At 48.5% G+C, this 21,410-nt stretch overlaps 1 protein-coding gene across 3 annotated transcripts; it reads right to left on the reverse strand.

The window, feature by feature from the left end:
• Positions 1–139: 139 nt before the first annotated feature.
• Positions 140–21,025, reverse strand: Srrm2 (serine/arginine repetitive matrix 2). Of its 3 annotated transcripts, none has more exons than XM_050136532.1 (15): positions 20,878–21,020; positions 17,401–17,672; positions 16,444–16,551; positions 16,078–16,242; positions 14,537–14,614; positions 14,092–14,154; positions 13,768–13,800; positions 13,463–13,513; positions 12,865–12,957; positions 12,009–12,201; positions 3,135–9,724; positions 2,135–2,422; positions 929–1,042; positions 726–833; positions 140–636 (listed from the first exon to the last, which is right to left on the reverse strand). In XM_050136532.1, the coding sequence occupies exons 2-15, from the start codon at positions 17,640–17,642 to the stop codon at positions 627–629; spliced, it is 8,136 nt and encodes a 2,711-aa protein (XP_049992489.1). In that variant the 5' UTR covers positions 17,643–17,672; positions 20,878–21,020; the 3' UTR covers positions 140–626. The 3 variants fall into 3 exon arrangements, with proteins under 3 accessions (XP_049992489.1, XP_049992492.1, XP_049992500.1); XM_050136535.1 differs by having other exon boundaries at positions 17,401–17,646; positions 20,878–21,015; XM_050136543.1 differs by lacking the exon at positions 17,401–17,672 and having other exon boundaries at positions 20,878–21,025.
• Between the last annotated feature and the right edge of the window lie 385 nt (positions 21,026–21,410).

Here is a 21,410-nt window from a genome sequence, read left to right on the forward strand (position 1 = left end):
AGTCTCTGTGGCTCAGGTCCCACAGGCCAAACAGAACACTAGGACTGAAAACCCAGTCCCCCAGGCCAGCCTGTTGAGCAAGGCATTCAACTCTTTGAAAAAAAATCTAGCCACAAATAAAGATTGTAGACCCAATTACTGCGTTTCTCATTTTTTATTTGACAGAAAAGTTGCTTTTGCTGTACAGATTTTAAAAAACCAAAATGCATTAAGAAACATGAAAGTTGGGGGGAAGGGTGTCACAACCTTATGAAGGGGGGGTGCAGCAACTCCTCCAAAATTAACTCCTTCCTCTTCCAAGAATATGTGACTTACCAAGTTCCAAAACATCAGTCACCCCCAGGAACTTGAGCAGGAACAGCTTCCTGGATCATTACAATTTCCTGAACTGTGCCCCTCCCTCCCCAAACTCTCATTCCCTCCCCCTCCAACCCCCCAAAACATATGAACCAGGGAAAACTCACAGAGATCAACATTTCACAGGAACAAAAAAAAAGGGGGGGGGAAGCCCTCCCCTCAAGATGCTGCCAAGGTTCAAGGGAAGGCAGACAGACTCCTTCCATGATTCTTCTGGGAAAAATGAGGGATACTCATGTCTCCAGAGCATGAGTGTGGTGGAATCCAGATTATGGAGACCTGTAACAGAAGATTGGCCAATGCATTACTTCAAATAGTCTCAACTAACTTCTAATTCTCACAAGGACTAGGCTTCCAAGGAGACAGACCTGGAGGAACGGTGGCGATTAGGTCGGGGACTGGGTGTCTCCTTCCTGCGCTTGTGCCCAGGAGAACGGCTGTCCCCACGCTGGCCTCTCCAGGAAACTCGCTCACTGCTATAAGAGAATAGAAATTAGGCACTAGAACAGTACCAAGTTTTTTCATTGGTGGCTAGGTGAGCTAGATTGATAGTACCTGCTATGTGCCCTACCTCTGTTGATCCCTTGGTGAAGGCTGGGGCGAGGGCTGGTGACGCTCCACAGGTGAGTAACTGAGGGATCGGGAATCCCGAAGGGAATCTATTGGCTTTCGAGGGCTGCGTGACCTAGGGAGCAGAGTAGGCCTCTATAGCACCATGTCCTCCCAAACCCACCAGCCAAGCATTCAGGACCACCCACCCAGGTCCTGACCACCAAACCTCACACCACACAGGGCCAGCCTCAGACCCACCTTTGTCCGCACTCACCCATCCGCCCGCACACCATCCACCGAGTGCCCCCAGTGGACAGGGCACAGGGTGCAGCGGGGGATGCAAAGATAAAAGAGTCCCTGCCCTTGGAGTTTTGTTTGGGAGTGAAGGAGATCAACAATGAAGGCACACATGCCCCCTATATAGGAAACAGGCCAGCGGGGATGGATGTGCATGGGCCTGAGGCTCCGAGCAAGGATGGGGGGGACCTGGGCAGGGCAGGGAAATGGCAGGGCAGTCTTCTCGAAGGTGCTGTTTGGGTGCAGTCTTGCAGAACGAGTTCACCAGGCAGACAAGGAAATCCCAGGCAGAAGGAACAGCATGTCCAAAGGCATGGGGCTCTCCTTAAGACTGCAAGGCGCTGGGTATGACCGGAGCACAGGGCATGTGTGGGGGCGGGCAGAAGGAACACAGGGCGGGCAAGGGCAGCTGGTGAAGAGCCTCACACGCCATTCCTGCAGAGGTGGCACTTTATCCTGCAGGCCACAGGGCGTCCCGGAAGGATTTGTGGAGTGAAGGGAAGTAACCAGATGTGCGTTTTAGAAAGATCCCTCTGGCTACGTGTGGAAGAGAATGGCGTGGAGGCAGGGAGACAGGGAGGAGGCTGTGGACAGAGTCGGGAGAAGATGACGGTGGCCAGACCAGAGCCCTGCAGCAGCAATGGGGAGACTTAGAGCTAGAATCTCTGAGACCAGGCTGCTTGTCAGGGGAGGGGAGAGGGAGGAAGAATCCTACGGCTTCCCAGTTCTGGCCTGGGCCCTCAGTTGAATAGTGCAGCCCTTGACCAGAACACAACACTGTGGGAGGATAAGAGGAATGTCGGACTCCTCCCGTACAACCAGACACAGACGTCCACACGAGGCACCCCAGCAGGAACCTCACCCAGGGTCCCTTTTCTGGAGAACTCACCCCCAACCCCCTTTCCACATCAGGCAAGGAAGCACTCACCTCCTCTCGCCAGGGGGTGGCTTCTTGGGGCTTGCAGGTTTGGGTAAGGCCTGAGGGCCAGGCTTAGCAGGGGAGGGGGAGGAGGAAGAGGAAGAAGAGGAGGAAGAGGAAGAAGAGGAGGAAGAGGAGGAGGAGGAAGAGGAAGAAGAGGAGGAGGAGGAGGAAGAAGAGGAGGAAGAGGAGCTGGAACTGGAGCTGCTAGAGCGCCTCTTCCGTTTGGCTGGGGTTGGCTCCTGAGGGCGTCCTTCTCGCACAGCCTCCTTTGGGGCTGGGGCGGGACTGGGGACCCTGTGAGAGAAGAAAGGTGTCAGAAATTGACAAGATGCCCCAGCCCCAACCCTACCTTCCTTGGCCTGGAGGAACGGCAGTGGAGGAGGGGTGCCTGAGAAAGGCCCTGGGAATACTCGAAGGCAGGCCAGTAAGCACTTCTCTGGAGCAGTGGCACAGAGCTGACCAAACCTCTGCTAACACAAGCAACAGGCTGGGGCCCGAAGCACAAGGGATCAAGGTTAAACCTCAAGAATGTCCCTGATGAAGGAATAAAGCCCCTGGAACTCAGATGTGGAAGCTGAAGCTGGGTGGTCTCCGTCCTTGGAGAGCCGCAGCTTGGGGAGGCCCCTGTGAGTGCAGGTTGGCAGGGGAAGGGCCGTCCTGCCTGGAGGCAGGGAGAGGGATGGGATGACCTCTGAAGATCCTTCCAGCCCAGGGAGTTCCTCTTGAGGTCTAACTGCCATCCCTCCTGCTGTAAAATTAAGTCCATTTCCTCTAGTTCTGTCCTCTGTAGAGATGGAAAACTTATCATTATCCTCTAGAGAATTAACCTTTGGAGACTTATCTGTCCCATTCCTCCCCACGAAGCCCCCACCCAGCATTCTTTCTACTCCCAACTTGAAGGTCAAGGTCCCCCAAACTTTCAAGTGCTTCTTTTAAGTTTTTTTCTCCCTCCCAACTCCCCCACCCACTGTAAATACCTTCCCCCTAGATTCCTTAACTCCCTCACCTTTTCAGTGCCACCTCAGGCTGAGCAGGAAGGCTGGAGCCCTCAGAGTCGCTAGAACTGGAGCCAGAGGAAGAGGAGGAGGAGGAGGATGAAGATGAGGAAGAGGAGGAGCTAGATGACGATGAAGAGGAAGAAGAGCTCCGACGTTCCTTTGCTGGTTGCAGAGCAGCCAATGCAGAAGGCTGCTGGGCCCCAGTAGAGGCTGGTGGTTCCCCACCTTCAGCATGGGACACCCCAGGGGCAGGGCCAGAAAGCATGCCATTGTGATCACTAGCCGAGGATGTGGACTTTGCTACCGTCCCAGATGAAAGGGACTGAGACCCTGCTACAGGAGTGGTCTGGGCAACTGAACGAGACTGGTCTGAAAAGGCAGATGGCACAGGGGACCGAGGTCTATCCTGTGCTGGAGGGAGAAGAGATTGCGAAGGAGCCTGGACCATTCTTGAAGCAGGGGAAGGAGCCCGCTCAGAGGTCATCCTAGACTGGCCTGGGGCAGATGGTGGTGTTCTGGACCTGGCTCGGTCAAGCAGTAAAGGTGAGGTTCTGCCACTGACACGCTCATAAGCAGAAAGGGGCACCCTGGGACTGGTGAGATTTGCACCAGACAAGGCTGGAGCCATCCTGGCACTTGAGAGATTTGCAGGAGCCAAGGCTGCAGGGGTTCGAGAGCCAGCAATATTCACAGGAGCTGTGCCATGTGCAGATCGAGGACCCACCAGGTTTGCAGGAGTAGGAGCCTGGGGTGTTCTGGAACTGGAAGGATAATTTGCAGCAGTTGGGGGTGTCCCAGAGCCTGAGAGACTCAAAGCTGCCAATGCAGCTGGTGTTCTAGCTCCTGTGAGGTTCACAGCTGTAGCTGCAGGGGCTCGAGGATCAGCAAGGTTCACAGCTGAAGGAGCCACCGCTGTTCTAGGGCTGGCTAAGTTCATGGCTGCTGCTGCAGCTGGTGTTCTTGAGTCAGCAAGGTTCACTGATGGTGGAATAGCAGATGTCCGGGCACTGGCAAGGTTCATGGCTGCTGCAGATGCTGCTGGAATCCTGCTGGCAAGGTTGGCAGCTGGGGCTGTTCTAAGGCTCATGAGAGGTACAGGAGCTGGAACCTGGGACATTCTTGCGGCAAGGCCAGCAGCAGACATAGACGGAGGTGGTCGGGCAGTGCCAAGACTGATAGCTGTCAGGGCAAGTGCAATTCTAGACTGAGCATGGTTCTCTGGAACAGATGTTCTCGGATGATCAGGAATCCGGGGACCTGGGCCATCCATCATTGAGCCACCAGTCTGCTGTAGGACAGACATGGGTGTTCTAGCACTGCCAAGGGGTTCAAGCATACCAGGTGATCTACATCGGTCAAGAGGAGTTGGTGACATGCTAGGACGACTGAAGCAGCTCATCCTAGAGCTACTGAGTGCTACAGGAGGTGTACGAGATCCAGAATGATTCCTTGTTGCTGGAGGAGTGGCAGAACGTGACCGATCAGAACTACTTCCAGATGCAGACCGCCTACGGATCGCTGGAGGAGATCTTGTTAGAGACCGCTTGCCTCGAGTTGCTCTAGGAGTACGAGACCTAGAACGGCGACGGATAGCAAGTGGTGAGCGACTTCGGGAGCGCTTGCGTGGCAACAGTGGTGTCCGGGACCTAGAGCGTCTCCGAATAGCAGGAGGAGTTCGGGACCTGGAGCGTCGGCGTGTCACTGGCGAGGTTCGAGAACGGGACCGCCTCCGGGTGACTGGAGATGTTCGAGACCGAGATCTTCTTCGAGTGACTGGGGATGTCCTGGATCTCGATCTTCTTCGAGTAACTGGTGAAGTTCTGCTTCGCGATCGCCTCCTGGTTACTGGTGGAGTCCTAGATCTGGACCTTCTGCGAGTCACTGGAGGAGTCCGTGAACGAGAGCGACGACGTGTTGTTGGTGTTCTGGACCTCGACCTACGGCGAGTTACTGGTGGTGTTCTGGACCTAGATCGCCTTCTGCTCACAGGGGATGCTCTTGATCGAGATCTACGCCTATTTACTGACCTTGACCTTCTCCTACTCACAGGTGAAGTACGAGATCTGGACCTACGTCGGCTAATTAGGGGTGTCCTGGACCTGGATCGCCGATGAGTAGCTGGTGAGGCTCTAGACCTAGAGCGCTTCCATGGAGCTGGTGACGTTCGTGATCGAGATCGCTTCCGACTGGTCAAGGGTGTCCGAGATCGGCCTCTTCTGCGTCGAGATGAGGTTCGGGAACTCTCCTGTCTGGTAGGTGATCTTGAATGGTAACCAGAGCCACCCCTCCGTCTGCGAGTGACCCGAGACCTAGACCGGCTCCTCTGTCTTCTTCGTGATGTTGATTGAGATGATCCAGACCTATCTCGGCGTCGTGTTGTTCTGGTTTTCTCTCTACGTGAGCGGGATCGGGATCTTTGGAGTCCACGAGGTTTTGGTGAAGGAGACCGACCTCTCCTTGAAGTTGTCTTGGCACGGGGTGATGAAGCTGAACGCCGCCTCCGTGAAGATCTTGACTTTTCAGTTGGCTCTGGTGAAGATACTGAAGGACTTCTTCGACGTCGTGGTGGAGTTCTGGAGCGGGTTTCTGGTGATGAGGAGGCAGAGCGGCTTCTACGAGAGACTCTAGCCTTCCGGGTTAGCTCAGGAGATGAACGAGAACTCCGACGTCGAGGTGGTGTGCGAGACTTTGTCTTTGGCTCCATTGAGGACCTGGAACCTCTTCGAGCAGTTCTGGATTTAGGTGGGTGTTCTGGAGAAGACTCAGAACTACTGCTTCCTTCAGGTGAAGGGCCTCTCTCCTTGCTTGACGAACCTGATCTACTACGTCTGGGCAAGGCCCGAGGGGCAGATATTTTGTGTTCAGGAGAAGAATCCGTACCGCTCTGAGCCCTCTGCAGCACTCTTGGCTTATCTTTCATTTCAGGAGATGAGCCAGACCTACTGAGGCGGGGAGAAGGTCGAGACTTGCTGTCAACCTCTGGAGATGATCCAGAATGACTCCTCTGTCTAAGAGGGGTTTGAGTCTTGGGTTTAGAATCTGGAGAGGAGTCTGAGTCACTTCTTTCCTGAGGGGACGTGCTGGGTTTTCCATCAAGCTCTTGGGAAGACCCAGATCGACTTCTCTGCCCAGGAGAGGTTCGAGCCACAGTTTTCTGTTCAACTGAGGATTCTGACCCACTTCTTTCTCTCTGAGGTGTGACACTCTTATTGTTGAGTTCTGGGGATGATGGAGAATGACTTCGCGCTCTGGGAGTCTGAGGCAATGCTTTTGGTTCAGGGGACGAGTCACATTCACTTCGTCCCCTGGATGGGGTTTGAGGTGTGTCTTTGATCCCAGGAGATGATCCAGATAGGCTATGCCTGGAAGGAGTCCCAGACCCATCTCTAAGTCCTGGAGAAGACCCAGACCGGCTTCTCCTAGATGGAGTTCTAGGTAAACCATCTTTCAGTTCAGGAGATGCAGAACTACTTCTTTCTCTTGAAGGTGTTCTGTGTACAGTCTCAAGTACAGGAGAAGACACACTCTGATTTGAAAATATTCCTACCTTTTCCACTACTTCTGGGGAAAACTCAGAACTACTGCGCCTAGAGGACCTTGCTGACTGTTCTTTCATGTCTAGAGATGGATCTGTCTCCATTTGATTAAGAAATGGCCCATTCAATTCTTCTTTAACTTCAGGAGAAAATTCAGCATTTACCTCTGAAATGGGGCCTGAGTTTCTAAACTCTAAAGATGACTCAAAGCTATTCTCTCCAGAGGGAGAATGAGATAGCTCTTTATGTTCTGGAGAAATCTGTGGCCCACTCCAACATGAGGCTACTGCGGGGATTTCTGCAGCTTTTGAAGAAGGCTGTGCCTGGCTTTGGTCAAGAACAGACAACACAGCAGGCCTTTCTATTTCAGGAGATGATTCAATGTTACTTCCAGGCATTTCTTTATGTTCTGGAGATAAACTGGGTAGAATCTGACTTAAAGGTTGCTCAGATTTTTCTGCTTCCATTAATTCACCTTGGCTTGAATTAGGTAATGAACTATTTTGGTCTCTTAAGCCTAGAGGTGACACAGTTTCACTTCTTTCCTTTAATAATACTCTAGGTATGTCTTTCAGTACTGTAGATGACTCAGGCCTATCCTGTATAGGACTAAACTTTTCTCTTGGTAAAGATGACAATGCAGCAACATCCTCTTGAATTAAACCTATTTTCTCTCTCAATTCAGGAGGCTCCAATATGCTCTGTACCAAAAGAGATTTAGATTCTACTGAAGGATATAGATTAGAGTCAGGTTTAGCTTTATTCTGGTCTGGAGACATTCCTGATTTCAGCTTTGGATCCGTTGGTAATTCACCTTTATCTTGTTTCACTGGTGATCTGAGTGCCAGCTCAGTGACTGGAGATGAAGATCTAGAAGGACCACTCTTAGGAGATGTTTGACATTTGCTCTGCAGTGAGGGAGATTCCAAGTGAGCCTGTCTCACTTCTGGACTTGAAGCATCAGATCTGGGATCTGGCCAAGTTTGAGACTGTCCTTTCTGCTGCACAAATGAGGAGCTAAAACAGCTCTCTCCTGGTAATGTATTGAGTGTTGTACCTGGACAGAGGGAAAGGGATCCAGAGCTTTCTGTTGGTGAATCCTTAGACTTCTCCTGGGAACAGGGTGACTTTGATGCAGAGAGATTTTGCTCTGGAGGAGTCTGGAGCATGCTTTTTGGGTATGGTGACGTAGACTCAGAGTGACTGTGTCTCGGTGGTGTTCCTGGTTCCACTTTAGTATCTGGTGAGGAGGATCTAGAACGGCTTTGTCTTGGCAACAACCTAGAATCCACCTTGGAGCAGGGAGATACTGATCTGCTTTGCCTCTGAGGTGTTCTAGATGTCACTCTACTAGGACTTGGAGAAGAGGAGCCAGAATGGCTTCGTCTTGGTGATATTCCCATTTTGACTTTGGGTTGTGGAGATGATGACCTACATGGGCTCTGTCTTGGAGGTGTGCCAGATTTCACACGAGGAGAAGACCCAGAGCAGCTTTGTCTTGATGGGGTCCTCGATTTCACCTCGCCATCAGGTGATGATTCAGAAAAGCTCTGTCTTTGTGGTGTTGTAGAGTGTTCATCGACCTGTGTATTTGTTACAGACCCTGGTCTTGGTGGTGTTCCAGATTTTACTTTGGGCTGAGGAGATGAACTTGAATGACTCTGTCTTGGTGGAGTTTTTGACTTCTGTTTAGGCGGTGAAGAACCAGAGCGGCTTCGTCTTGATGGTGTCTGAGACTTTTGTTTAGGACACGGAGAAGAACCTGAAAGGCTTCGCCTCAAAGATTTTGCTTTGGATCTTGGTGAAGAAAGAGACCTGCTTCGTCTTGAGGAAACGTGAGATTTTTTCATTTCTGGGCTTGAGTTGGATCTGCTCCTCCTCTGAGATGTTCTGGATTTATTCTTCCTCTCTGATGAGCCAGACCGTCCTCTTCTTTGTGGTGTTCTAGAGTGAGATCTTCCACGTCTAACTAGACTTCTGCTGCGAGATCTTCGCCGTGCTGGTGTTCTAGAGCGTGACCTCCCTCTCCTGGCTGGTGTCCTAGAGCGTGACCTGCCACTTCTCCTGGCTGGTGTCCTAGAGCGTGACCTGCCACTTCTCCTGGCTGGTGTCCTAGAGCGTGACCTGCCACTTCTCCTGGCTGGTGTTCTAGAGCGTGACCTGCCACTTCTCCTAGCAGGAGATCTACTTCGAGACCTCCTTCGAACTGGTGATCGGGTCCTAGATCTGCGCCTAGCAGGTGTTCTCGATCGAGACCTGCCCCTGCGAGCTGGTGTTCTAGACCGAGATCTACGCCTGGCAGGTGTCCTAGACCGAGACCTACGCCTGGCAGGTGTTCTGGACCGAGACCTACCCCTTCTAGCTGGTGTTCTAGAACGGGATCTGCCCCTAGTGGCCGGAGATCTAGAGTGTGACCTGCCACGCCTTGCTGACCTAGACCTGCCTCTTCTCTGGTTATTTCTACTCCTGGACCAGCCTGGTCTCTGAGGAGATCTAGAACGGCCACGCCTCTGGGGACTTCTAGATTTTCCCCACCTCTGTGCAGACCGTGACCTACGCCACTGAGGGGACCGTGACCTAGAATGACCTCTCTTGGTGGGGGTTCTAGATCGAGATCTTCCCCTTTTAGTGGCAGGACTACGGGATCTCCCTGCTCTATGAGATGGAGTACGAGAATGAGATTTATCCCGCTTTGCTCGGCCATGTGAACGATTCTTAGATGTGGGTGAAGAAGAAATCTCTCGGCGGGCCCCAGGAGCTAGTGTGGGTTTAGGACTTTCAGGGGAGGAACTGGCATGCCGAGAAACTTTGGTAGGCTGGGGGGATGGTGGGCAGCTCTCTGAGGAAGATGACTGGGGAGGTTTCTCAGGAGACTTAGATGGTGAACAGCCCCGGGTTGGGGAGGCCTCAGATGAGGGGTTAACTGGCTCCTGACTGGATGGGGTTGCTCCAAGGGGCCGTGGGGAATCGCCATGTTGCTCAACAAGGAGCGGAGTGGGGGCAGGTAGTTCTGGCCCTGTGCTGCTCCTTTCCGGAGAGGGACTAGGTCGAACTGCAGATTTCTAAGAGTGAAAAAGAAAGTAAGGATAGTGATAAACACCATAGCTCTATTATCACCTGAAAGATTCCAAAAGTTTCTAATAAAGCTTCCCTTTATACACCTCTCAAATCAACTGACCCCTTCTCTACCCAAAGTCACACTCAATTAACAAGACATCATGTAATACTAGCAGGAAGGCAGCAAGATACCCTTGCAGGCTGCAAACCATGGGTCTCATGTGGTATAAAGAGAAAACTTACTCCTCTAAATTGTTCTCTGCCCTGTACATGTGTACCCACCACATGTACACATACAAAATAAAGACTTTTCTTTTGGTTTCAACACAGGGTTTCTTCAGTAGTTATGAAGCCTGTCCTGGAATTCGCTCTGTAGACCAGGCTGGCCTCCAACTCAGAGATCTATCTGCCTGCCTCCTGAGTGCTGGGATTAAAGGTTTTTAACAAGACCACCCAACAAAATAAATGTATTTTTAAATTAAGAAAATAAAGCACTAGTAGGGGGGAAAAAACTGAATATATGAACAATCAGATCTCAGTAACTCAGAAAAAAGACAAATTGAAAACAATGCACTACCATTACCAACAAAAACCATCAGTGTCCTGAGACTAAGTTTTCTTCCTTAGTCTCAAGGGAAGAAGTCTGGCAGTATGCGGGGGATACATAATGAGTACAACACCCGCCAAAGAAGGTATGATTTAATGAAAAGTGAAACCAGTTGGGTGACAATAACTTTCCACTCAAATATAGAATAAATTAAAATAACATAAAGGGGGGCAAAAAATAGTATAAAGGGAGTATGATTTTTCCTGGCATGGTAGAGTACTTTAATCCCAGCAATCAGGAGGCAGAGGCAGGTGGAGCTCTGTAAATTCAATGCCAGCCTGGGCTATGCAGTGCATTGCAGGGCAGTCAGAGATAATCTAAGGAGACCCTGCCTCTAAATAAATAAGCACATGAACAAGTGACCAATAAATAAACAAGTAAATAAATGGTATAAGCCTGGTGGTTACCAGAGCTCAATCCCCAGAACCCATATATAGGTTGTTCTGACTGCTAAACATACTGATAACTCACACCTGCCTTCCTCTCATCTGACACACACAAAAAAGTAATTCACCAAGGTCTTGCAGGAATAGGCCAAAAGAAAGAGGCTAAACCATAAACACTTTAGAAATAATTTTAAAAAAAAGCATTGAAAATAGGCAAATGAACCAACTTGTAACTTAAAAAAGTTATCTCTAAATGAGACAAAATATGAGATATTAAGTTATACTAATTACTGACACCAGCAAAAACAATCAGCCACAGAATCAGAAAAGTATAGAGCTGGAACTACCAAAATGTTTTCAGATTGGCAGCAGCAATTTAAAGGGTCAAAAAAAAGTGCGCATATGTGCACGCACAACACACACATACACACAAAAGGAAACAGACACTGTAAATAGAAAAATTAAAGCAATTTCTTAAAAATCTTTTGTTCCACTGTATGGATATAAACAAATAACAAATATAAAACTACAATTATCAGGACAGGCTCCAAAGCCACAGAGAAACCCTGTCTCAAAAAAAAAAAAAAAAAAAAAAAAACCCCTACAATTATCAACTGAAGTTTCATTGTGAAGACTTCACAATTTAGTGGGTCATAACTCATTTTAAAATACCTGGAGGTGTAAAATGTCTTGGTAAACAAAGATGAGTTAATATAGAAATAGAAACTCAAATATTTCTCAGTAGTTGCTTATAAAATGTCCGTCATGCAGCACTGCTAAGCCTGCCCACTTTTCTGAGTTCTCATACAGAGAACTCTTACTTTTTCTAATTCTACATCTCCTTTAAATAATATCCAAAATTCTCATGCTTGCTATTACACTATCCCATCTGTTTCTCCAAAACCACCCTCATTCACACATACACACACTCTCATTCTCTCTCTCACACTGCCTTCTATAGCTCCATGGCTAAACCTGACCATAACTCAAAAGGGTAAGATTTTCTCTTAATAAAGATACCTTACCCTACTGGTCATACTTGTTCCTTTAAGGCAAATGCCGGAGTAAAACTCTGCGACCCAATGACCAACTCAGAACATACCTCCTGGCTGGGCGGTGGTGGCACATGCCTTTAATCCCAGCACTCGGGAGGCAGAGGCAGGCGGAACTCTGAGTTCGAGACCAGCCTGGTCTACAAGAGCTAGTTCCAGTACAGGCTCCAAAGCCACAGAGAAACCGTCTTGAAAAACAACAAAACAAAAAAAACCCCAAAACAACAACAACAAAAAACCATACCTCCTTCTTATCTTTGTCTTCATATGGACTGCTAGACTGCTTTGTAGAGGGGTCTGGGCTACTAGGCTGCTGTATGTTGGTGGCACCTGGCTCACTAGAAGGTGCATCTCCCTCCCCTTGATGCCCTGAAGCATGGGGAGGACTTTGCCCAGTCAAGGCTGTTGTATGAATTTTAGCAGCAGCACTTCGAGACCTGTGAGTTGATGAAGGGCAGGGGAAAACAGGGAAATCAGCTCAAGGGAGAATAGAAAACCCCCTCCACCCCCAACCTACAATCTACTTTCCTATATGAACAACCCTCTTTGGGGAGAAAACAAAACAAAAAAACCAAACCATGGACACATGACTCAAATCACTTTTAAAAATGCAAATGCAATCCTTTTTTCTGTTCCAACTCTTCCCATTACAATCCCAAATAACACCCCTCTAGGCTTTACTCACCACCCTCCAACATACCCAAACCTTCCACCCAGGCCCTTCCCTACCCACTTCATTCACAACTCACCTCTGAGCCCACCTCCTTCAGGAAGCCTTCCCCGATTAAGGAAGCCAGGGTAAGGACTCCTTCCTCCCCCAGACACCACCAAACCAGCAAACCACCCCCGCCCTATTCTGGTAGTCCATATACATCATAACAAACAAAAAATAAAATTAAAAAGAAAAAAAAAAAGACAAGGGGAAATGTATATATGTCTGTCCATCCTGTTGCTTTAGCCTGTCAGCTCCTAGAGGGCAGGGACCGTGTCTTCGGAATGGTCTGTGCAGCGCCTAGCACACCGTGGGCGCTCAATAAATATTAAATTGATTAACCCATCATCATTCCCTCTCCCTCCAATCCTCCTGGACCACCCCTTACCGACTACGAGAAGTATCAGAGGAAGAAGCAGAGTCAGCAGAAGTTGACCGATGGGCTCGACGACTCTTAGGAGCTGGTGTTGTGCTTCGAGACCTGAGGAAAGACCAAATCAAAGCTCAGGTGTCTGTCATACTTATTCTGAATTCTCCAAACTCATCTCTTTTTAAAAACAAAGAAAATCTGTTGGGCATGGTGACCCCCGCCTTTAATGTCAGGACTTGAAGGCAGAAGCAGGCCAATCTCTTCTAGTTGAAGTCAGCCTGATCTACAGAGTGAGTTCCAAGACAGACAGGGTTACATAAAAAGACCTGGTCACAAACACACACACATTACATCTAGTTTGAGTATATATTTATGCAGAAGGAAATCAGAAGACAATTTATAGTTCATTCTCTCCTTCCACTATGTTGGTCCCAAAGATAAAACTCTGGTCTCTTTAGGTTCCTGTTTAGTCACAGTACCCACGTAATTTTTGGTTTCCTCTTTACACATCCATCTCAATCCTTAACTACTAGTCAATGACACAACTGATTTCAATCTCATCCCCCCAAAGTGTGTGTGTGGGGGGGTGCTTATCTTTTCTTCCAAATACACTTACCGCTTCCTCTTCTTGTCCTTCGATTTACGTTTGCTCTTTGGAGTAGGAGACCTGGAAAATAAGGAAAAGTTGTCTAAAAAGAATTTGTAAAATATTAGTAAAATCTGAAGTAAAATGGAAATATAACTGGCCAAGTTTTTATTGTAACAGGTAGATAAAGGATTGCACTCTACTAAAAACAAGAAAAGGGAGGACACCTTCTACAAGCCAAACATTGAGTAAACAAAGCTATCAAACAGTAAGTAGCTTACCACTCCCCCATGTGCTGCTATGTCTCCCCCAAGAACCAACAAGCTCTTTCTTACCTGTGTTTTCGTTTCTTGGACTCAGATTCTGACCTGTCAGTGAAGGAAAAAAAAAAAAAAAGAAAAAAAGAGAAATCATTAAACCACAACTACTCTTCAAGAGCTGCCTCCAATCACTACCAAGAACTTCCACCTTAGCCAGGGGTGTGGTGCATGACTTTAATCTCAACAGAGGCAGGTAGATCTCTCTGAGCTAGAGGCCAACCTGGCCTACAAAGTTTAGTTCCAGGACAGCCCTATGTAGAGACCCTTCCCTTAAATTTAAAAAAAAGAAAAAACAAAACAAAACAAAACCTACAAAAAAAGAAACTTTACACCTCATACCTGTGTTTCTTCTTCTTTGAGCTCTTCTTTCTCTCCCGTCGAGGAGAACTGCTCTCTGACCTGCTACAATGGGTTCAGAAGCAAGTCATTTTACTTGGCTTTCTCTCTGGCCCGCTAACCTATAATTCTCAAAACTACTTCAAAGCACCCGAACACACCCAAACAGCATCAATGGTCCACACTTTATTTACTTCTATACTTAATTGATAACCACAAAATCAAAATCCAGAATGATGCTGGCCAGCTTTTTGGGCTGAGCTATAGGGTCAATCATTTCCCACTAAGCACACACATTTCTGAGCTGAAACTTGAAGAAGCAATTCTGTCTCCTACAACTGTCTTTGCAATTTCGATTATCCACTACCTGAAAGCAAACTCAAATTCTAGAAGTCCAACAACAGTGAAGGTCTCCCTGAATAGAAGAGTAACTTTCCAACTGACTTACCGTCCTCTATCTTTCTTCTTTTTCTTCTTCTTTTGCTTTGGAGTTGGTGATCGAGAACTGCTCGTCTCTCGAACAAGGCTGGGAAAAGGCAAAGAGATTCTAGGTGGCCGGACAAATTTCCTTAAAACATGTCACTCTAGTAAACATACTTGAAACAGTTCACTGATAACTACTTCACCTTAGGACAACTGCTACATGTCAATTTGTCTGAGTGTGTGTGTGTGTGAAAACTTCAAAATTAAAAGATGCAAATTTTCTGGGCAGTAGTGGTGCACATCTTTAATCTCAGCACTGGGCAGGCAGGAGCAGGCAGATCTCTGAGTTTGAGGCCAGCCTAATCTACATAGTAAGTTCCAGGACAGCCAGGTCTATACAGAGAAACCTTGTCTTGAAAAACCAACAAAAAGATGTAAATTTAAAAGTGGTTGTCTATTTAGTTAATTCTTGGGTTCTGTTAGTGAGAAAATGTGTATATTTTAAGGCAGGTCTCACTATATAGCCCTCCCTGACTGTCTGGAACTACCTATATAGAGCAAATTATAGCCTCAACTCAGAGATCTTCCTGCCGCCTCTGCCTCCCAAATGTTGAGAATAAATGTGTCATGTTTGGTTTCATTAAAATGTTTTGAGACGGGGTCTTACTATGTTATGACTGGCCTTGAAATTAAGAGATCTGTCAACATCTGCCTCGAGTGCTGTGATAAAAGGTGTACACTACACAATAGCTTAATTATTTGAAAAAATAAAAATAGGGTCAGCAGTTAAAAACACCAGCTGTGGGGTTGGAGAGAGATGGCTCAGAGGTTAAGAGCATTGCCTGCGCTTCCAAAGGTCCTGAGTTCAATTCCCAGCAACCACATGGTGGCTCACAACCATCTGTAATGGGGTCTTGTGCCCTCTTCTGGCCTGCAGGCATACACACAGACAGAATATTGTATACATAGTAAATAAAATAAATATTTTTAATAATAAAAAAAAACCAGCTGTGCCAGGCAGTGGTGGCGCACACCTTTAATCCCAACACTCGGGAGGCAGAGGCAAGCAGAACTCTTGAGTTCAAGGCCAGCCTGATCTGTAAAGGGAGTTTCAGGACAGCCAGGGCTGTTACACAGAGAAACCCTGCCTCGGAAAAAAAAAAAGGGGGGGGGGGGGGGGAACACTGGCTGCTTTTCCAGCAGACCTGAGGTCCCATTTTAAGCACCAAGGTGATTCTCAACCATCTGTAACTCTATTTATTACCAGATCTAATGTCCTCTTCTGGTCTCCAGGCACATGGTACAAAAACATTAATAGAAGCAAAACAAAAACAAAATTTAACTAAAAGACAACAAAATCTAAAAACTTTTGGAAAGGCATTAGTGGCACTCAGGAGGGCAGAGGAAGGCAGCCAGCCTGATCTACAGAGTGAATTCCAGGACAGCCAGAGAGCTACATAGTGAGAGCCTGTCTCAGAAAAACTGAAAGAAAAAAAAAAAGTCTAGAAATACTAGTAAAAACTTCCTTTTAACAAGGAAGCAGATCCAGGCTTCTCTCCTGAGTACCTGTATGGTTTAGGAGGCTCAGGAGCTGCTTGTTTAGCTTCCCGAGCACGTCTCTGAGGATCAAAAGAACTACCATCCACATAGGAATCACTGATGCCAAAGGCAGCACGGAGTCGTTCATTCTTCTTCTCGTTCAGTTCTGCCAACTGATGAGTCTCAGTTACCCTAGAGGGGGAAAAAAAGGCCAAAATCTGAAGGATATACATGGAACAAAAGTGAGAGTCCTAAATCAGAACTTAATTATAAGGATAAGCCAAACAGCTCTGGACTAAGGAAAGTAAAGGCAAAATCAAGTCCAAGGAGGGAAAGAAAAAAAAAAGGACAGCAGCAGCTCTAATGGCATAGATTCCTGAAATCAACACTCACGTGGGCCTCTGCCCTGGGGTTTCTTCCTTGCCCCCAGGGTTCACATCCTTCTCCAGCAACATGAGTCGAAAGGTCGCCACCTTCTCCTGAATCTGCTGTTCTTCGTACCTGAAGGATAAATCCCTTCAAGGTTAGAGCCTGACGGGGTTTTCCCAAGTCCCAATTTATAATTGCTTCCTTTCCAACATGGTCCTTTTTCCTCTCCATGCACACAGTACTTGTCACTCACAAAGTTTCCCTTATCTTCCCCCACGACTCTCCTTCCTTCTCTACACTATGCTCTCTAGAACAGTGGGTTTTAAACATGCTACAATTCAGGGGCCAAGAGAGGACAGTTTGCTTGCTGGCAGAGTTCCCAGTGCTCCTTTCCCAACTTCAACACGAATAGATCTTTTATTTCCTGGGACTTCAAAGAAAACATAATATATAAAAGGATACCGTTGCTCAAGTTTGAAAACCACTGCTCTAAACAGGTTTCTACCTGAATATGTTCCTTTTCCAAAACTTCACTTCCTGCCAAGCTCATGATATCCTCTAATTCAAATACTCTTTCAATTCCAATCTGCCTTTGCCAACTTCCAAGGCCGCAATCCTTAAATCCACCTACCTTTCTCTTCCTTCCAAATAACAACACCTGTCAGGTTACCTAGCTCTTCTGCCTGATGCTACTTTCCTATACAGCACATTTTTGTTCCTTGATGGCCCCCTTCCCCTTCATAAATTCAGCTAAATAATTCAGACCCCCCTAGGCTGCTATTAATGCTCCAAATAGTTTCCTTGACATCCCACTATGCACTGACCCATGACTCTCCTCAATTCTTCAAGCTCATTTTCTTTCTCCCCTACAGCTCCTTTTTAGGACTCTTTCAACCTACTCTAGTTTCTTTCCGCACATCCCACCTAACACCCAGCTAAGCACTCACTCAGTGCTTGACTTCTCCCCACCCATTCCCTCACCCCTGCTCTTCCATCATCTCCTCCAGCTCGAGGCATCGCAGCTCCACGCGCCGCTTGCGCTCGTGGTCCAGGATGTCAGGATTAGGACGCTTCACCAGGGCAGCCTCCAGGCGCCGCAGTTCCTCCTCTCCCTTGTAGTCAGGCCGCTCACCACGGCGGCCCCGCACCAGGGACAGGTTGCGCTGGACGTAGCCGTTGGTGCCGCTGCCCCGGGGCGTCGGCAGCCCGATCCCGTTGTACATGGCCCTGTGCCCAGGGGGGCACCACCGCTCCTGAGGGGGAGCGGGGAGACACCAGTCAGGCTCCTGGCCCCAATCTAACTACTTACCACATCTCCCACATCCACATCCCTGGCTCTCTTAGCCTTTAGTTCAAGACTAATCTCCATCAGCAAAAGCGATGCTTCCTCATTCCACTAGTCTGCAAACAAAACCCTCCCTTTATCCTCCCCATACTTCATCCTTTCCACTAAATCACCACTACTTTTAAACCTTTTCTCACAATGTACTTTCACCAAATCATAAGCCATTCTTCTTTGTACTTTCCTTTCCTTTCTATACCCTAAGCAAACAAAATCCAGTTTGTCTCAAATCTCTCCACACTGCCCCTTTTTCTTCTTTGGCCACAATACACACAAATGGTATCTTCACCAAAACTCTGAACATAACTACTCATAACCAAATCCTCCAAATGGCACAACAAACACCATAGATTAGAAGCACCTTTAAGCCCACACAGTCCATTTTCAAAGGCTCCTCCAAGAAATAAATTATCTAGGCTAACCGGAACTAACAAAAAATGGATTAAACAGTCCTAGATATCTAAACTGGCTAGTTAAAATGTCTTATGAAGCCTCACACCCAAACTACAGGCAAGCAAGAACATCAGAAACACAGAAACCATGGGTACATAAGCTTATACTTCACATGGGGAAGGCGAGCCATCTCTTTGATTCCAAATATTCATAGCTCCTACCAACTACAGTGACTATTATTTTAGTCTCCTTCCCAGTAAAGTTTACCACATCGCTTGCAGCTCCTCCAAGTCTGGTTAGCTCTTGTTAAATATTGCCTGCTTTCAACGGGATAGTCTAAACACAAACCATCTTTCTCTCTGTTCCAACTGTTCCCATACTTCCTTTACAAGTTCTAGAAACCTTCAAACTCTGTATCTCACTTTAATGTAACACTGTTGACTTTCCCTATTAAGCTCTGCTCTGGAACTTCATTTTTTTCCCCTCCAAGTTCTGCTCTACTCTTCTATTTAACCCTATGTTTTCCAGTCAGGTTCTACCTCTTGTTCCAACCTCAGCATGACTAAGAGCCCCCAAGCTCCATTTTTTTGGACTGCATTACTCGTTCTCTGTCCCCTTCTCATTATAAATGCTTTTTTCCTCCAACATATTTTCTCCAAGATAGATTCTCTGAGCATAATGGAAGCATAAAGAAGCACACAAAACAGGGAAAAGTGGAGGTTAGTAATAGCATACGCAAGAGATAAGAGTTGGATGAGAGGTTTTACACTCATGGAATTCCAAAACTAGTATATCAATTTCTGAACAAAAACAACACCAAAGTGTGAAAAAAAGAAATATAAGCAAATGCTGCATGTAAAGCAAAACACCCAAATGTACTTTTGCCCCATCCCACCCTCAGGTCTAGCCTAAGCCCTACTCAATCAAAACAGCTTTAGAAAACTAAAAGCAAGTTAAGAGAAGCCTATCAGGGTCAAGAATGACAGAGCTAAACCTATGAAAGACATGTGCAAATCAGGAAGAAATGGAAAAAAAATCTTTTTAGAGCCAAGAAATATGCTTCTGCAGCAGCTTCCAACAAGCATTCTTAAAAGTCTAAGAATACCAATCCTCCCTCCCTTCCTCTAAATCTAGGGTCTATATGGCTTCCTCGCCCCCGTTAACAATCTTTCAACCTAATCATTCACTCACACTTCCACCATTTTACACAGAAATCTACCCGCCCACTCCCTACCTGAAGAAAGCTAAGCAAGAGATACTAAAATCATGATTTTAAAGAACTTTCAGGGAAGGGCATAAAAAGTGGGAGGGGGAATTTACAGCAGTGCTCAAGACACTAAAGAGAAACGACAACTACCAAAACCGGGCAGCACAAAGCATGCGGCTTCCCAAAGTTAAGAACAGAAAGAAAAAGCAAGTTGCCAAGGGAAAATAATTATCAGAATTCCAAACTACAAAGAGGTAGAATTTAGAACTAAAATACTCAAGAAAAGAAATGGCACCCGAGAGAACAGCAATGGGTCCTGGAAAAAGGACAGAGCAAAAGACAGAACTCGGTGCTGAGCGACTATTAACTGCGTAGGCACCATGTAACACACGCAGCTCCAAAATGAACCCAGCAAGCAACCTAACCTAAGCCCATCCAAATGAGGAAAAAAACGGTCTCCTTCTGAATCTTTGATTCCAAGACGTCTTAAAAACTGCAAAAATGATAACAGCATAGGTAGAATTACATGCCAAGAAAATGGCTGACACGGCCAGGCTGTTTAAGTCCAGAATTTTCGTCCCATCAAAAAGCTCCAAAAGCCTCGTTTGTTCATTTGAGGAGGTATGTTTAAAAAGCAGGTTAGGAGGCGGACATGATGGCTAGCGCACGCCTTTAAACCCAGCACTCGGCAGACAGAGGCAGGCAGATCGCTCTGTGAGTTCGAGGCCAGCCTGTCCACATAGTGATTCCAGGTCGGCACAGAGACCCTGTCTTATAAAACCAGAAAGAAAGAAATAGAAATAACACGGCAGGAAGGAGCACATGATCCTCCTTATCCACGCAGACTGAACACGTTCGGTTTTTGTCTTTTCTCTGGATCCCCGCCCCCGCCCCCTCACACGCGCAGAACCTCGGCACCGATACTAACGACCAACTCCCGAAGTTCAAGGCCTCCGAGCACTCAGCGGGCCGCCGAGCCTATTTTCGGCCTTGAGAATGGGGGAGGGGGCCGCGCGGGGCCCCGCAGTCTGCGCGGCTCCGGCCGTTTCTCAGGCTCCCCCAGCAGGGGCAGGAGGACCCAAGCCGGGGTCAACCGGGTCGAGAGACCGGCGGGTCCGGAGCCCGGGCGGGGGACAAGCCCCCGGCTGCCGCCCCCTCCCCGCCACTCAAAAGACGGGAAAGGCGACCGCGGGGTGAGGGTCTCCTCGGACCCAGGTAGAGCAAAGGCGGGCGAGCAGAGCCTCGGGCACTGCGATCGAAATCGTCGGGGGCGCGCGGCCGAGACCCAGCGGCGGCGCGCGCCGTTGCCAGGTGGGGGAGGGGCGAAAGGGCTGAAGGCCGCGCGGCGACGGGAACCGCGGAAGCGGGGGAGGGAAAGGAACGAGAAGGCGTCCGCGCCGGCGGCGGCGCCGAGCACGCGTGCGCGGGGCGGCCGGGGCCGTTCTCCGCGCGCTCTGGCCTCGAGCCGAGACCGCCGCCCCTCCCCCACCCAGCTAGCGCGCTCCCTTTCTCTCACCCGCCGCCGCCGGCGCCTCCGGCCGCCGCCTCCGAAGGGGAGAGGTCCTGCCGCAGCTGCTGCTAGAGTCTCCGAATCCCTCGGGGCCCGAAGCCGCCGCCTCGCCGGTCCGCAAGCCTCAGCCGCCGCTGCCGCCGCCTCGCTCGCCTCCTCAGGGGCCGCAGCGGGCTTCGACTGCGCCACTCGCACCCCGCCTGGATCGCGCTGCACGTCAGCACGACCGAATGCGTCAGCACGCAATCACGAGAGCCGCTGGGCCCTCTGGGAGCCGTAGTGCTCTGTGCGCAGGCGTTCAAGCCACACGGGTAAGTATAGGTTTTTTTTTTTTTTTTTTTTTTTTTTTTTAGGCGCAAGGGACGTTCGAAAAACCCGAGTCCCGTCGGGCACTGCGTGGAAAAGCGGGGAAAGGCGGGGCACCGTACCGAAGAGGCAACGTCTGCGGGAAATCTTCTGTAGGAAGGGGGAGGGGATGGGAGCGGCAACCCACGACACCGGGGAAGAGCTCAGACTCACGCCTTCCGCGCAGAGAGTTC

This window comes from Alexandromys fortis, unplaced genomic scaffold (genome assembly GCF_014885135.2).
Source record: "Alexandromys fortis isolate MF-2015 unplaced genomic scaffold, M_Fortis_MF-2015_v1.1 scaffold_29, whole genome shotgun sequence".
Classification (NCBI taxonomy): Eukaryota; Metazoa; Chordata; class Mammalia; order Rodentia; family Cricetidae; genus Alexandromys; species Alexandromys fortis.

Excerpts from the sequence above, each read along its gene's own strand:
- Srrm2 (XM_050136532.1), bottom strand. The coding sequence starts at position 17,642 with ATGTACAACGGGATCGGGCTGCCGACGCCCCGGGGCAGCGGCACCAAC. Across the intron at positions 13,514-13,767 it reads TCCAAGAAACGAAAACACAG|GTCTCCTACTCCAAAGAGCA; the intron begins GTAAGAAAGAGC and ends CTTATTTTCCAG. Across the intron at positions 12,202-12,864 it reads TCTGATACTTCTCGTAGTCG|GTCTCGAAGTGCTGCTGCTA; the intron begins GTAAGGGGTGGT and ends ATCAACTCACAG.